This window comes from Macaca nemestrina, chromosome 11, assembly GCF_043159975.1.
Source record: "Macaca nemestrina isolate mMacNem1 chromosome 11, mMacNem.hap1, whole genome shotgun sequence".
NCBI lineage: Eukaryota > Metazoa > Chordata > Mammalia > Primates > Cercopithecidae > Macaca > Macaca nemestrina.
The window spans coordinates 69459525-69476859 of NC_092135.1; the positions used below are offsets into that span (position 1 = coordinate 69459525).

The following is a 17335-nucleotide window of genomic DNA, read 5'->3' on the forward strand; positions in this document are numbered from 1 at the left end:
GGTGGAGTACAATGGTGCGATCTCAGCTCACCTCAATTTCTGCCTCCCGATTCAAGCGATTCTCATGCCTCGGCCTCCCAAGTAGCTGGGATTACAGGCACATGCTACCATGCCCAGCTAATTTTTTGTTTCTTTGAGACAGACCCTGGTTCTGTCACCCAGGCTGGAGTGCAGTGGCATGATCTCTGCTCACTGCAACCTCCGCCTCCCTGGTTCAAGCGATCCTCCTGCCTCAGCCTCCCAAGTAGCTGAGATTACAGACATGCGCCACCATGCCCAGCTGATTTTTGTATTTTTAGTGGAGACGGGGTTTCACCACATTGGCCAGGCTGGTCTCAAACTCCTGACTTCAAGTGACCCACCCACATTGGCCTCCCAAAGTGCTAGGATTCCAGGCATGAGCCACTGCACCCAGCCTGTATTTTTAGCAGAGACAAAGTTTCACTATGTTGGCCAGGCTGGTCTTGAACTCCTGACCTCAAATGATCTGCCTGCCTCAACCTCCTAAAGTGCTGGGATTACAAGTGTGAGCTACTGCGCCCAGCCTACTCTTGACTTTTAATATCAGAGATTAGTTTTTATTTTGGGAAATTTTGATATAATATGATCCAGATTGGGGAGAAAATGCTACTGTGGTTCATTGTTCATAATTTGCTTTTCGAGTGTTGAAACCCTGAGTATTTTTTTTTCTGTATGTAGATATTCAAATTCACTCATCTAAGACTCCTTACCCAGGGTGGTGTTTGTATAATATGATGGTGATGATGATAACAAAAAAACAACAATATTAATTTTAAACCATGAATTGAGGAGGGACAAACTACTTACCCTCTCTGCCTCGGCTTCCTCTGTACAGTAGTAATAATTCTATCTTCACAGAGTTGAGGTGAGAATTATAATGAAACCGGGAAGCACTTAGATGATACCTACTATCTAGCAAGGACTGAATTGTGTGTGTGTGTGTGTGTGTGTGTGTGTGTGTGTGTGTGTGCGCGTGTGTAATAAATGAGCCCAACCCAGGCAAAGGGGAGATGTGTTATTAGGTCTTCATATATCGCACATTTTTATTTTACTATTGTCTGATCATACACAGATTGCAGAAGGCTCCACTTTGTAGATAAAAGGTCACTAGGTCATTGGGTAAAGAGGGATTTGCTTTCCCAGAAAACTAGAGAATTATATACGGTGTGCTTAGAGGAGAAAAAGCATGAGGAGGGGAAACCACAGTGTTTGCATTGACATCAGTTTAGTTTCTAGATTTGATGAGTCTGTAGAAAGTGCTTTGCGCTTGTTTATTTAAACAAAACTTATGGGTCACACATACACACAAGTAACCTAGTGAAATCTGAATAAGGGATGCAGGAGGAGGGAGAGAAAAAAACAAAAAATAAGTAAATTTAAAAAACCCTGAATAATCAGAGGATTATATCAATGTCAATTTCCTGGTTGTGCTATGGTACCATAGTTATATAAGATGTTAGAGAAAACTGGGTGAAGAGTATATGAGATTTCTCTGTACTGTTTCTTACAACTGCTTGTGAATCTACGATAATCTCAAAATAGTTTAAAAAATAAGTTCTAGTGTTCTATATAGCACTGTAGGATGACTAAGCAATAATATGCTATATGCTTTCAAGTAGCTAGAAGAGAGGATATTGAATGTTTTCAACAAAAAGAAATGAGTTTGAGGTGATAAATATGCTAATTACCTTGATCTGATCACTATACATTGTATGTTTTGAAACATTACTATGTACCCCATAAATATGTACAATTATTATATGTCAAGTTAAAATTTTAGGCCGGGCTCAGTGGCTCACACCTGTAATCCCAGCACTTTGGGAGGCCAAGGTGGGCGGGTCACCTGAGGTCAGGAGTTCAATATCAGCGTGGTCAACATGGCAAAACCCCGTCTCTACTAAAATTAGCTGGGTTGTAATCCCAGCTACTCGGGAGGCTGAGGCAGGAGAATCTCTTGAACCCGGGAGATGGAAGTCACAGTGAACCGAGATTGCACCATTGCACTCCATCCTGGGCAACCAAGAGCAAAACTCCATCTCAAAAAGAAAAATACAGAGATTTTAAAAATACTTATGGAGGAGCTACATGCTTTGAGTCCAGGGCTGCCTTAGGCTCCGGGGATACAGTAGAGAAACAGCAAGACACATTAATGCCCTCAGAGAAGATGAAGTAAGGGTGAGAGGGGCCTTGAGCTTGCTTTAAAAGTATACTTTTTAAGGTATTGCATTAAATCATTTGAAAAGATTCCTTGAATATAGAAATGATTATCCAAAAAGTCTCCACATTCTCAAGGAAGAATAACCAATCAACATTTACAGGATACCCATATACACACTACATTTAGTAAGTAGCAATCCTTCAGGGTTGGGATTAAGTAAAAGAAATATTGTCCTAATGGTGAGGACTGTTAAGTGTTAGAATGGAACCAAAGAATAGGAAAAATGACATCTTGTGCTGAAAGCTTTAAAGGGGCTGAATTCACATCTGTGTTTGTAGGTTTAGATGTGTTTCTGCCTGAAAAAGGAATAGACAATCCCTTATATTTTTATAATCCTATGAAGTTCCTGGGTTTTTGTTTATTTGTTTGTTTGTTTTTTGAGACAGAGTCTCATTCTGTTGCTCAGGCTGGAGTGCAGTGGCTCAGTCTTGGCTCACTGCAACCTCCGCCTCCCGGGTTCGAGCAATTCTCCTGCCTCAGCCTCCCAAGTAGCTGGGACTACAGGTGCCCACCACCATGCCCGGCTAATTTCTGTATTTTTAGTACAGACTGGGTTTCACTATGTTGGCCAGGCTGGTCTTGAACTCCTGACCTCAGGCGATCCACCCACCTTGGCCTCCCAAAGTGCTGAAATTACAGGCGTGAGCCACTGCGCCTGGCCTGAAGTTTTATATATTAAAATTATAAAAGCCTTTGGTGAAGTGAGGCTCCTTTTTATTTTCTGGAATTAAGAAATGTTCATGAGGCCAGGCACTGTAACTCATGCCTGTAATCCCAGCACTTTGGGATGCTGAGGTGGGTGGTTGAATTGAGCCCAGGAGTTCAAGACCAGCCTGGGCAGCATGATGGAATCCCATCTCTACTAAAAATAGAAAAAATAGCTGGGTGTGGTGGTGTGTGCCTGCAGTCCCCGCTACTCAGGAGACTGAGGTGGGAGGATCACCTGGGCACAGGAGATCAAGGCTGCAGTGAGCTGTGATCGCACCACTACATTCCAGCCTGGGTGACAGAGAAAGAAAATAAAATAAAAGAAATATATGTGCCGGGCGCGGTGGCTCAAGCCTGTAATCCCAGCACTTTGGGAGGCCGAGACGGGCGGATCACGAGGTCAGGAGATCAAGACCATCCTGGCTAACACGGTGAAACCCATCTCTACTAAAAAATACAAAAAACTAGCCAGGCGAGGTGGCGGGCGCCTGTAGTCCCAGCTACTCAGGAGGCTGAGGCAGGAGAATGGCGTGAACCCGGGAGGCGGAGCTTGCAGTGAGCTGAGATCCCGCCACTGCACTCCAGCCCAGGCGACAGAGCGACACTCCGTTTCAAAAAAAAACAAAAAACAAAAAAAAAAAAAGAAAGAAATATACGTGATACCCTGCTGATATAGTGGAATCCATCTTCTGAGGAAGTATTCTATAAACTTTTTCAATCTGCCACACATTTCCAGATATCTAAATTTTCCCTGACACAGACTGGAGGGATGGATAGGGGCAGGATTTTATCTTCAGAACAAAAATTAACTGCATGTTGGTTAAGGTGGCCATATAATTTATTGCTTAAACCAGGATGCTTAAGAAAGCACTTTGTAAAAAAAAATTTTTTTTTTGAGATGGAGTCTTGCTCTGTCACCCAGGCTGGAATGCAGTGGCATGATCTCAGCTCACTGCAACCTCTGCCTTCTGGGTTCAAGTGATTCTCCTGCCTCAGCCTCCCAAGTAGCTGAGATTACAGGTATGCACCACCGCACCTGGCTAATTTTTTTGTATTTTTAGTAGAGACAGGGTTTCATCATGTTGGTCAGGCTGGTCTTGAACTCCTGACCTCAAATGATCTGCCCACCTTGGCCTCCCAAAGTGTTGGGATTACAGGCGTGAGCCACTGCACCCGGCCATAAAAAATGTAATTGGAGTTTGTTCTACATGCAGAATGATGAATCTTCTATGACACCTGTGAAACCAGCACCTAGACTGAGAAACAGAATGTTAGTAGAGTCTTCAAAACCCCTTGGGTGTTCCATTGTAGTTGCTATACGCTTAAGGCAGCTACTATTCTGACTTTTCCAATGCAGAGATGAGGTTTGCTGGTTTCTATACTTCATATAAATTGAATTACACTGTATACTTGTTAATGTCTGACTTCTTGAGATTGACATTATAGGTTGATCCATATTACTGGGTATAGTTCTAGTTGTAGATCATTTCTTTCCATGGTGTAAATTTATTTATTCATTCTATTGATGATGGGTATTTGGGGGAGTTTCCAGGTTTTGGTTACTATAAATAGTACTGCTAATAATATTCTAGTATCTTTTGATGAACATATATACATATTTATTTTTGGCATATACCTGAGAGTGAAATTGCTGGACAATAAGGTATGCATAACTTTACCTTAAGTAGATACTGCCAGTTTTCCAAAGTTTGTTCTCATTAAAGCTCTCATCGGCAGAACATTAGAGTTCTGACGGCTGTATATCCATTTTGATATTCAGTGTTTTCCAGGTTTAGCCATTCAGATATGTGGTAGAGGTATTCTCATTTGGTTTAAATTTGTATTTCTCTATTGCATGGTTTAAATTTGCATGTTTTTCTGTCGCTTTCTTTTTCTTATCAAACTAAGACTTTTTTTTTTTTTTTTTTTTGGTCTCGCTCTGTTGCCCAGGCTGGAGTGCAGTGGTGCAATCTTGGCTCACTGCAACCTCTGCCACCCGAGTTCAAGTGATTCTCATGCCTCAGCCTCCAGAATAGCTGGGATTACAGGTGCACGCCACCCCATGCCTGGCAAATTTTTGTATTTTTAGTAGAGACAGGGTTTCACCATGTTAGCCAGACTGGGCTTGAATTCCTGACCTCAAGTGATACCCCTGCCTCAGCCTCTCAAAGTGCTGGGATTACAGGCATGAGCCACTAGGCCCAGCCAAACTAAGACATTTTTAAGAAGAAAGAAGACAACAGGCATAAATCAGATTGTTAATATTAGGAATTTGGTTTTGGATGTGATAAGTTTGAGATGTCTGGGAAGCAAACACCGTATGGAAATACCAAGAAGACACTGGATTATGCAGGTCTGGAGCTTAGAAGACAGTTCTGGGCTGGAGATATAAATTTTGGAGTCCCTGCCATGGAGAGAGCATTTCAGTGAAAGAGTGAATGAGATCACCCACAGAGGGAGTCCAGAGGGAGAAAAAGCCCTAGGACCGAGCCTGAGAGGCACCAAGGTTCATTCACAAGTTGCGGGCAAAGAAAATGCCAGCAAAGGAGCCCCTCCACCGTCCCCTAGAAGGAGCTACTGAGAGGCAGGGGTAACATGGGGAAGAGGGGAGAAGCAGAAGCCAAGGGAAAAAGGTTTCAAAAAGGGAGTGTCCAGTGTATCAAACTGTTCGTTTTGTGTTGATTAAAAAACAAAACAAAACACATTCTGTGTCCTTTCATCTCTCCCTAGCCATCATCGTCTACAGACTGCCATGGACCTGGAAATGCAGCAAGTTCCTGATGAAATGCATCCATGCAGGGTTAAATGCAGTTGCTGCCATTCTTGCAATTATCGCTCTGGTGGCCGTGTTTGAGAACCACAATGTTAACAATATACCCAATATGTACAGTCTGCACAGCTGGGTTGGACTGATAGCTGTCATATGGTATTTGTTACAGGTCAGTATTTCAGTGTATTTACAAGCAAGTTATAAAAACAATTCAGAGACTGTACTTTTTTTTTTTTTTTTTTTTTTTTTGAGACAGAGTCTCACTTAGCCGCCCAGGCTAGAGTGCAATGCCGCGATCTCGGCTCATTGCAATCAGTGTCTCCAGGGTTCAAGTGATTCTCCTGTTTCAGCCTCCCAAGTAGCTGGGATTACAGGCACCCACCATCATGCCTGGCTAATTTTTGTATTTTAGTAGAGACGGGGTTTCACCATGTTGGCCAGGCTAGTCTTGAACTCCTGACCTCAGTTGATCCGCAAGCCTCGGCCTCCCAAAGTGCTAGGATTACAGGTGTGAGCCACCACGCCTGGCGACTGCAAATGTTTTCTAAACATTCTTTACATTTGTTTCTATTATAACTGTTTTCCCCTAAGGAGGCACCAAAATTGCAGAATTCGCAGAATAAAATAATAAGAAATCAAGATTTCCTATGCTGGATATAACTTTTAATCTGGATTCTCTAAAAACCAACTTATACTCTGCTCTATATCTTAATATGTAAAATCAAGAAATATCAGGCTGGGCACACTGACTCAGGCCTGTAATTCGAGCATTTTCAAAGGCCGAGGTGGGAAGGTCATTTGAGCTGAGAAGTTCAAGACCAGACTTGGCAACATAGGGAGACTCTGTCTCCACAAATAAAAGAAAGAAAGAGAGAGAGAGAGAGAGAGAGAGAGAGAGAGAGAGAGAGCTCGATCTAACAATTAGCAATAAAGAGAATACCTATTTAAAAATCTGGGTCTTGGCTGGGCATAGTGCACTGCTCACTCCTGTGATCCCAGCACTTTGAAAAGCTGAGACCAGTGGATCGCTTGAGCCCAGGAGTTTGAGATCAGCTTGGGCAACATGGCGGAACCCCATCTCTAAAACAAAAACACAAAAATTAGCTGGGCAGGGTGGTGCACGCCTGTTGTCCTGGCTGCTTGGGATGATGAGGTGCACAGATCCCTTGAGACCAGGAGGCAGAGGTTACAGTAAGCTGAGATTATGCCACTCCTGCCTGGGCAACAGAGACAGACCCTGATCTCAAAAAAATAAATAAATAAAAATCTCTGGAGTTAATTAAAATGGTTCCCAGAGGAATATAGGCTTAAATGCTTTCATTACATTTTTTGGAAAGAAAACTTAAAATATATAAGCTATTCACTTAGTTAACTATAAGAGAACAGCAAAATACACCAGGAAAAGAGAGAAAACAGAAAGAATCTTAGGAATGAAAATAGGAGAGCAGGAATGAGAAATGTATGTTTCTGTGGGTAAGCCACAGAAAAGATATGATGATTTATGGAGATATATTTGTGCTAAATCCCTGAGCCCCATTTTCTTTCCCTTTCTTTTCTTTTTTCTTTCTCAGACAGGGTCTATCTCTGTCACCCAGGCTGGAGTGCAGTGGCACAATCTCAGCTCACTGCAACCTCCATCTCCAAGACTCAAGCAATCCTCCTGCCTCAGCCTCCAGAGTAGCTGGGACCACAGGCATGCACCACCACGCCCAGCTAATTTTTTGTAGAGACGGGGTTTTGCCATGTTACCCGGGCTAGTCTTGAACTCCTGGACTCAAATGATCTTTCCACCTTGGTCTCCCAAAGTGCTGGGATTACAGGCATGAGGCACCGCACTTGGACCCCATTTTCATACAGAAAGCACAACATGGACATCAGGAAGCTTGCTCTTTGATACTAATAAAATCACTGAAGTTCACTGAAGATTTAGGAATATTCTGAACCACCAAGAGGGAACCCTCTGAACCATTTCTAATATATTCAGGCATTTTGGGTATTAACTAAATAATAAAATATGCAAACCAACCTATCAAATGCATTTGTTATTACTTTTTTTAATGTAAATTACAGAATTTATTGTATTAGGATATACTTCAGAAAACAAAAGTTAATCTTGGCTATTCTTGGCCCTTTGATCTATGTAAATTTTAGAATCAATGCATCAAATTCCACCAAAAAATCTATTAGGATTTTACTTAATCTATAGATGAATTTGAGAACTGACATCTGTATAATACAAGTCATCCAACTAATTATCATGAGCCTGTTTTTTTTTTAGCCTTCTCCAAAATATTGCAAAGCTTTATATTTTCTTTGTAGAGTTGTTGTCTCCAACTTATTGCTAGCTCCTTGCTATTAAAAATGGTATCATTAAAAATTAATTCACTTGTTGCCTCTTTACAAAAAGTGCAACTGATCTCAAGTATAAATTTATACCTAGCAAACTTGATAAACTTATGTTACTAATTAATCTCAGGATTCTTTTGGATTGTTTTATAATCTTATGTGATTAATAAGTTTTGTTTCTTTTTCTATCATCATATTTCTTTTTCTTGCCTAATTCAGTAGCTGAGACTTTCAGAAAAATGCTGAATAGGAATAGGTGATAAGGGATGTAAGACAAATCCCTTCTGCATCCGAGTCATGTCTTGGAAGAGAGCTAATCTGAAATGCCTATAGAGCACAAGCAGACTGTGTGTGAGCAAGAAATATACTTTTATATGTTAAGCTCTTGAAAATGGAGCCTGTTAGTTCCTATACCATGTTCTGTCCTAATATAATCAGATTAAAATAATTATCTTCTATTCCTAGTTTGTTAAAACATCTCATCTCGTACATGACAGTTGAATCCTACCAATGTTTTTCACCATCTGTTCTGATGATTATATGATTTTTCCTCTGCAGTCTGTTAAAGTGACAAATCATACAAATTGTTTTGTTATTAGTTTCCATTTATTACTATTTTGTATCACACATGAGCTGATTCTCAGTGTGAATTAGTGTGTTGGACTCCTCCCCCGACCCCCTTCTTCTAGTATCTCCCCATTAGCCCTTGGATCTCAATCAAGAAAGTTGACTGAACAGTGATGTTACTGCTTTCTCCCCACTCTCCTCTCTTTTCATAATTGTTTTGCTAGGATGGTAGATCCTAAATAGGCATCTGAAAAAAAAATTCCTTTAAACTCAGTAATTCAGTAGCCACTAAGTCATCTTTATCTTGTTGAAGAGAGGATACTTGATGGGCAAAGGTGTTGGGTGACAAAACCATGAAAACATAACAGACTTCAGTTTATATAGGAACCTTGCTGTCTTCTCTGCAAAGATGTATCCCACTAGCGATTTAATTATCAAGGAAATGAAGAAAACTTTTCTGCAGAATTCATTTCTTTCTCATAAAACAAAGGTCAACTTCTTTCCACATAGCTTTTTAGGTTGAACTCACTAAATTCTGTGTCCTCATGTACTTGGTTTTAGTGATTTAAAAAATCTGTTCCTTCCCTTCCTATTTAGCAACCTTAGGAGATTAGTAAAAACAAACCTATAAGTACCAGAAAGTTCACTATAGTCGGATTAAGGATAGCAAAAACCAAACAGAAACATCCATACAGAGAACTGTATAAATAAATTGTTATACCTTAGGATATTAGCCATTAAAAGGAATAAATTAGATAAATGTATAGATATGAAAAAGATTTCCAAGACATTCTGTTAAGGGAAAAAAGCAAGATGCGGAACAATATGTATAGGGATAGTAAATTTTCTGGAAGGATCCATGAGAAGGTGATAAAAGGGGTTACATTGGGTAGTGGAACTGGAGTGAGGAAACCTCACTTTCTTTGGTTCTATATGAAAGGTTTTCTCATATTACACATGTTGCTTTTTAAATAATAATTTAAAATTAGTTTAAAACTTAAAATTAAATGATAACCTTTGCACTTTTTGGTATTTAGCTTCTTTCAGGTTTTTTCATCTTTCTGCTTCCATGGGCTCGGCTTTCTCTCCGAGCATTTCTCATGCCCATACATGTTTATTCTGGACTTGTCATCTTTGGAACAGTGATTGCAACGGCACTTATGGGAGTGACAGAGAAACTAATTTTTTCCCTGTAAGTTGCATAGTCTTCTTAATTGTAATACTTAAGCCATAAAATGTTAAAGACTTGTTCACTGGGAAAATGTAATATAAATATAACAAAATTTTTTAGATATTAAAATTAAAAAAATATTTTAAAGAATCTGTTATATCATATAGGTAATATGATATTACTAAAAGTTTAGAAGGACCAAAAAGTCTGACAAATTGTACTATTCTTACAAAACAACTATTGAAGTTATACATTCCCTTTCAATCTTGTTGATATTCATGTTTTTATATTAATTGTAATTATAGTGTACATACATTTTTGTTTTATCCTTTTTTAAAATTTTAAGTGATACTGGTGGAGGGTGTCCAGGTTTTTGGCGTTTTGAACAAAGAAGTGGACAAAACACATAAACAAAGCAAGTAAAGAATGAAGCAACAAAAGCAGAGTTACTGAAAATGAAAATACACTCCACAGGGTGTGAGTGGCCTGAGCAGCCACTCAAGGGCCCTGATACAGAATCTTCTTGGGTCCAAATAGCCCCTAGAGGTTTCCCATTGGCCACTTGGTGTTCACCCCATGTAAATGAAGTGGTGGCCCGCAGTCAGTTTCATTGGTTGCAGAAAGCAACCAGTTAGAGGCTGAAGTTGAGTTACAAAGTTACATTCCTATGCAAATGTCTGATTGGTTATAGAAAGCAACCAATCAGAGATACTTTCAATTTTCCATCTGCCATGCAGAAAAGCGGGGTTTGCAAAGGGAGTAGCATCCGGTCGTTTTGCTGCTTAGATGTGGAAAGTTGGGGTTTTCCTTTTGGTTTAGTTCTAGGAAGTCTGTGTGAATTGACTCGAGGTTGCCGCCTCCAGACCCTACCTGCCTCAAAACAAGTGTTACAGATGCTATATTATCTTCGTATTTATTATTTTTAAATCAATTTCATTATATATTCCTGAGTGAATTGTAGTATAATTTATATTTCTCCTTAATAGCAAGCTTTGAGACTTTACATTGAAACTGTACTAGTGTGCATTTGAGCAGATAAATTCAAGACTGTTTTGCATGTTGCTGTATCATCCTGTTAGTAATTGGATACATCTTTTATTTCATAGGAGAAATCCTGCATACAGTACCTTCCCACCAGAAGGTGTTTTCGTAAATACGCTTGGCCTTCTGATCCTGGTGTTTGGGGCCCTCATTTTTTGGATAGTCACCAGACCGCAATGGAAACGTCCTAAGGAGCCAAATTCTACCATTCTTCAGCCAGATGGAGGCACTGAACAGGGAGCAAGAGGTTCCATGCCAGCCTACTCTGGCAACAACATGGACAAATCAGATTCAGAGCTAAACAATGAAGTAGCAGCAAGGAAAAGAAACTTAGCCCTTGATGAGGCTGGGCAGAGATCTACCATGTAAAATGCTGTAGAGATAGAGCCATATAACTTCACGTTTCAAAACTAGCTCTACAGTTTAGCTTCTCCTATTAGCCATATGATTATTGGGCTACGTAGTATCAATATTTACTTTAATCACAAAGGATGATTTCTTGAAATAATTTGTATTGATTGAGGCCTGTGAACTGACCTGAACTGGAAAGGAAGTGATTAATATAAATAATAGCAGATACAAATTGTGGTTACGTTACCTTTATCTTGTTGAGGACCACAGCATTAGCACGGTGCCTTGTGCAGAATAGATGCTCAATATGTGTCTACTAGTGGTTAATTGGATAAACTGGCAGCATCCCTGGCCTGTTGTCATGCAGTCATTTCCTGTTAATTCTGGGAGCCAATGATTTCACAACTCAAGGAAAGCAGTCCTAAAGGTTTAAAATCAGATCATGAATATCTGGGACAGGGTTTAGATCATGACGCTACACAGATACCATGATGAGAGTGTATAAAAAAAATTTAGGAAAGCACCTGGTTCCTTTCTCCCTATGCCTGCCTTCTGCTCCCTCCCCAGCTGGTTTGGGCTCAAATTGTTCCTGGAGACAAGGGTTTATGTTAGGGTATTGATAGATTAGAGCAGGTGGTTGAAGAGATCTTCTCTGGTCAGACTTGGAAGAATTTCCAAAACTGAGCTTAGCCCCAAGACTTCCCTAGGGTTGGTGTACTTTATGATCCAGATGCTAAACCTCTTAGAATGCAAATATGCTTCAACACTTAAGTAGCATACACTGCCCTACAAACCTCAAAGAGCACTTTTTCCCAAGTTCTTATTTTTATTTTTGAAAGTACTCACACGGCACTTACTATGCTCCAAACACTCCTCTAAGCACTTTACAAATATTAACTCATTCAGTTCCTAGACAGACAGGATGAAGTAGGTATTGTTACCATTCCCATTTTACAGGTGAGAGATTTGAAGGCTGGGGAGGCTAGTAACTCACACCAAGGTCACACGGCTCATACATGGTGGGACTGAGACTCAAATGCAGGCAGCCTGGCACCTCAGTCTGGATTCTAACCATTTCACTATGCTATTTTTGTCTTGTACTACTTTGACCTACCCCTGAATAAACCTCAATTGCTGGAGTAGGGTGGAGTTAAGGGGATGCTTTTTACCTTTTGCTGTCTGCTGAGGCAGATTCCCCAGATAACCAAGGAAAAGGGGCCACCCATACCTCGAAATAGGCCATAGGGCCCCTGCCACTGCCAACAAGCCATGGCCTACCTTGATTCTTGTTTGATCTTAAAATTGTGTCTTGGTAACACAAAGATTTAGACAAGCACATCTGTGGCTTTCAAGTTAATTAATTGCAATTTTTTTTTTCTTCAGGATTTTAGCTGCTGAACAACTTTCAGTTTGGAGCTAAAAGAGACCTATCTCATGGTCTGCCCTTCCCTGGGGCAATAGCTAGGGTCTTTCCTGATTTTTATGGAATTTTAGGGGATATTTTGAGCTTTGGGTCCTCAGTAGTGAATTGAGACTTGGAGGTGACTTTTCATTCATGGAGTATCATCTCTGTCTGGGCTCTGGGCTGACAAATTAAAACCTAGAGTAGTGCTTATGCTGAAATGATACTTTTCATTTTTTGGTTGATTGTTTTGCCTTCCCTTCAATTTTAAACTGAAGCATTTTAATGTGGGTAGAAACTCTACACCAAATACACTAAACATTTTGGTGCTTAGTGGATTTCTTTTTAGGTAACTGGTAATTACTTCCAAAGACTGAATACAAGCCACACTCCACCATATCCCTTAAACTTCATGAAAAACCATTCAAGATCCCCTTGCTGCAACACTGTTCTCTTCTTCTCTACTAAATTCTATTTCCAAAATTGGTAATAGAGCCAGAAGGATCCCCAGTACCCAGCCATCTGCTTGGCACAAAGTGGTAGCACAATTAAATTCAGTATGGGTAGAGCATGATACAGTCTTGGTGCCGTAGAAGGAGTAGTTGCATAGTCACACATCATTTGATAAGTTGGATGTTCCATTACATAGAGGTACCAAAATTCCAGGGTTTTTGGAGGAAGGGATTAGATGGTGACTAAGCTGCCAGAATTGAGGCAGCCATTCCTTTTTATATAGGCTAAGAAACAGGTTATCAGTGAAAAGTTAATTATGGCTTTGGCACTAGAATAGCTCTGTTGCAAAATATTTAAGCACCCCTCATCTCAGCCCTTTATTTTATCTTTCATGTGGGCTAATGTGAGGATAATCTTACAGATATTATAGGAATTTCTTTTCTTTCTATCTTTATGAAAACAGTGCATATAAAATATATCTAGAAAACCTTTCTGTTTGAGACTCTTCTTTAATGGGCTTTTGATTCTAATGATAATTGTACCTTTATCTTTCAAAAGCTGATATTTCCTACCTAAGCATCTCCCCAGAAAAATATCTCATTAAAAATCCCACAAATAATAGGGGAGAAGAAAGCCTTAGGTATCAATTCCAAAACAGTGATTGAAATTTCTCAAAATAATTATGACTTCTGTCATCTCCAGATATAGTCTGGCTTGGTTTACCCCATAATCTAATTTCAGAAAGGAAAGCTTTATTTTAACACTCATCTGAATCAACATTAAAGCCTTTTCTCTCAAAGCGCTTATTAAGAAACTCAAATGAATATACTTTTTGAATTAATGTCATCCAAAGTGTACGGCTTCCTGTGCTGCTTGTGTCAAATGGAACCTGCCCTCTAAAGCACTTTCCTTCCTTGCATGGTTTCATGTAAGCTGTGCTGTTTAGAAACAACATCTCCGACTTTACAAATAAATGACAAAGAAGGCAATTGCACTTTTTAAGGGATACTCACAAGCGGTTTCTGTGTTCTCAAGGACAAAATACAGAGTGCATGTCATTTTTAATTAGATTCTTTCCCCTGCTGAGCTGGAAATTCCAGTGCAGCACTGATTGACCACAGTTGCCAATCTAAAAGCACAAAGAAGTAAAGCTTTATGCTATTTTTATTCAATATGATAGAAAATTTATCTTGGTATGTCCTTTTTTAGATAACTCCAGCAGAAAACTGTAACTGCTATGTCTTCAGGAAAATGTAGAAGAAAGAAAATTATTATTCTTTAATTCCTACGAGGTACTTGAAAACCTTAAGTGGAAAAGATTTCTATCTTTTTATCTTAGTGCATTTATGGAAAAATATTAACTATCCTGAATATTTTATAATTTTGTAGGAAAAATATGCATCTATTTTTTCTTGACTTCTTTTTATATAGTAATAAAAGTTATTTTGGAAGCTCTTTGTGTGCTATCTATTTGTCCGGGGTAGCAGGGGTAGGCATTGTTGTGAAAGTTTCTTTGCCATGGTTTTTGGTCTGTTTGTTTGTTTTTCAGAAGAGGTAGTCTTTTTTCAGTTTCTTGATTATGTTAACTGAAAAACCAGATTCTGTAATATATAATACATATTTTATAATATTATTTAATATTAATATTATATAATTATATATAATATTCAATATTTTATATAAAATTTTTCACAGTAAATAATTTAATTAATGCAAAGCAGCCAAGCAGAAGGACTGCAGTTATCACTCAAATCGCTCTTCCTGAAGGCTCAGAGGTTAGGGTTTTCCAATGATAGTTTGGTGGGCAGGGAACAAGGGAATGGATGCTGCTGATTGGTTGGGGATGCAATCATAGGTGTGTAGAAAACGATCCTCATGCAGGGTACCCTCTGCAGGGGGGCCACAGGACCAATTAAGTCATGAGTCACAAGTCCGGGTGGGGTCAGCTCTTCGCTACCTGACCAATCTTAGGTTCTACAATAGTGATGTTATCTATAGGAGCAACTGGGGAAGTCACAAATTTTGTGACCTCTGGCCACCTGATTCCTGAGCAGTAAGAGATTAAAGAAACTGATGCAGGGCAGGGGAGCCCCAATGTGGAGCTTAGCCGGTGTAGGTTTCTGGCTTTGCCCAGGAAAGAATTCAAGGGCAAGCCAGAGGTGGAAGAAAACAGCTTTACTGAAGAAGCAGTGTTACAGCACCATGACTGATCCTGTGGAGCAGTGCTGCCCCCTACGCAGAGAGTAGCCTGTAAAATATTTTAAAGAGGTTTATTCTGAGCCAACACAAGTGACAATGACCTGGGGAACACAGTCTCAAGAGATCCTGAGAAAGTGTGCCCCAGCAGTCGGAATTACAGTTTGGTTTTATATATTTTAGGGAGGCAGAAGTTATAGGGAAAGGCATAAATCAATGTATGGAAGGTATGCGTTGGTTTGCCCCAAAAAGGTGGGATAACTTGAAACAGAAGCTTAGTTTATAGGTAGATTCACAGACTCTTTAATTTGCAATTGGCTAAAGGAATAGAGCTCTGTCTGAAAATTTGGAGTTGGCTGGGTGCAATGTCTCATGCCTGTAATCCTAGTACTTTGGGAGGCTGGGGTGTGATCACTTGAGCCCAGGAGTTTAAGACCAGCTTGGGAAACAAAGTAAGACCCCATCTCTGAAAAAAAAATTAAGTTATCTAGGTGTGGTGGCATGTGCATGTTGTTCCAGCTACTCAGGAGGCTGGAGGCTGGGATGGGAGGATCACTTAAGCCCAGGAAGTCAAGGCTGCAGTGAGCCATGATCATGCCACTGCACTCCAGCCTAAGTGACAGAGCAAGACCCTGTCTCAAAAAAAAAAAAAAAAAAAAAAAAAAAAAAGGAGTCAACAGAAAGGAATATTTTAAGATAAGAAGCTCCATTAACCAATACACTGAATCGGGGTGAAATGTAAGGGTGTGTGACTTAACCCCTATCTGACATGACCTTAAGTCCTGTATATAATTTGGTATTTTATTGGCATTTTGTTAGTCGTATGATCTCTATTTTTAACATTAATGCTGGTCTGTTGTACCTAAACTCCAAAAGGGAGGGGCTATCATGAAGGGTGTCTGACCTCCCTTCTGATTGTAGCTGGGAATGCAGTTTTTAAGACTTTTTTGGGGTACTTTTGGCCAAAAAGGAGTCTAGTCAGTGGGGGGTGAGGAGTGGGGTTAAGACTTTATTTTTAGTTTACAATAGAAAATGCTGTCCGATTTTTCATTAAAATGTATATTGGTACCATGCCTTTTACATTGCTACAAGTATCAGAGGACTGTTTGAAAATCGTCATGGTGTTCTCTTCCATACAAGATCTGAATTGGAGCCACATTCTGTAGTGTAGAAAAGGTGCCAGAGATGTAGGCAGCCCACACAGATGCAGTTTCAGTTGGAAAATCATGAAAGAAGAGTCTATTAAAACTGTCAGTTATTACAGAACTCTGTGTTTATAGTACATAAATTATAATGGTACATAATTTATAATAGGTGAACTGGTTTTTTTTTTCCAAATAAGAAAGAAGTTTCATTAGCATTCAAGTAGTGCCAAAACTCATCCACTCTTAATATGGTCACTCATTTAGCTCTTTCTCACTTACTTTTTGTTTCCATGGTATTTTATGTCATGTTGCTGTAGTAACACCATAATACTACATGTTCTATTATCCCATACAGCTATAATATTATGTATGCATTGAATTTTTATGTTACATCATATTTTGTCACTAACTTATATTAATTTCAGAAGAATTGTATTTCATTTCAGATATCTTAATTGGCAAGTACTTTCAACACTTACGACTCTATGGCTCAAGCAGATTACCATACAATTTTACATATATAAGTTCATTTAATTTAATTTACAGTTGCACTACATAACATATAGGTAATATACATTACCCTATAGTCTATTCTTAATAATTTGTTATTTTTGTTTATTCACATTTCTAGTTATCTATCCATCTCTTTATTCAAATATTTCCTCTTAAAATTTTTTTTTAGATTCTCTTCCTTATCATCTTAAATTTCTGACACATTTCAAAATATTGCAACGTCAGTAAATTGCTGTGGCTGGCCATTCTTGGTTTGTTTACTATCATAGAAGGAAAACATTCAATATTTTATCACTAAATATGTCATTATGGCCTTCATCGGGTTGGGGACTTTTAATTTGCTGAGTTTTAAATTTTTAATCATGAATGGGTGTTAAATTGTATAAAATTAGTTTATTTATTTATTTATTTATTTTTTGAGACAGAATCTCAC

At 39.2% G+C, this 17335-nt stretch overlaps 1 protein-coding gene across 2 annotated transcripts in view; it reads left to right on the forward strand.

Annotated features, from left to right (window-relative positions):
* LOC105483245 (cytochrome b reductase 1) overlaps positions 1 to 15916 on the forward strand; it is a 29927-nt gene extending 14011 nt beyond the window's left edge. The window contains exons 2-4 of one of the 2 annotated variants that reach the window (XM_071072928.1): positions 5678 to 5886; positions 9668 to 9822; positions 10908 to 15916. In XM_071072928.1, coding sequence (XP_070929029.1) covers positions 5678 to 5886; positions 9668 to 9822; positions 10908 to 11211 — 668 coding nt within the window. In that variant the 3' untranslated portion in view covers positions 11212 to 15916. The remainder of the gene's footprint in view (positions 1 to 5677; positions 5887 to 9667; positions 9823 to 10907) is intronic. The other variant, XM_011744012.2, reaches the window with a different exon arrangement.
* Positions 15917 to 17335: the final 1419 nt, after the last annotated feature.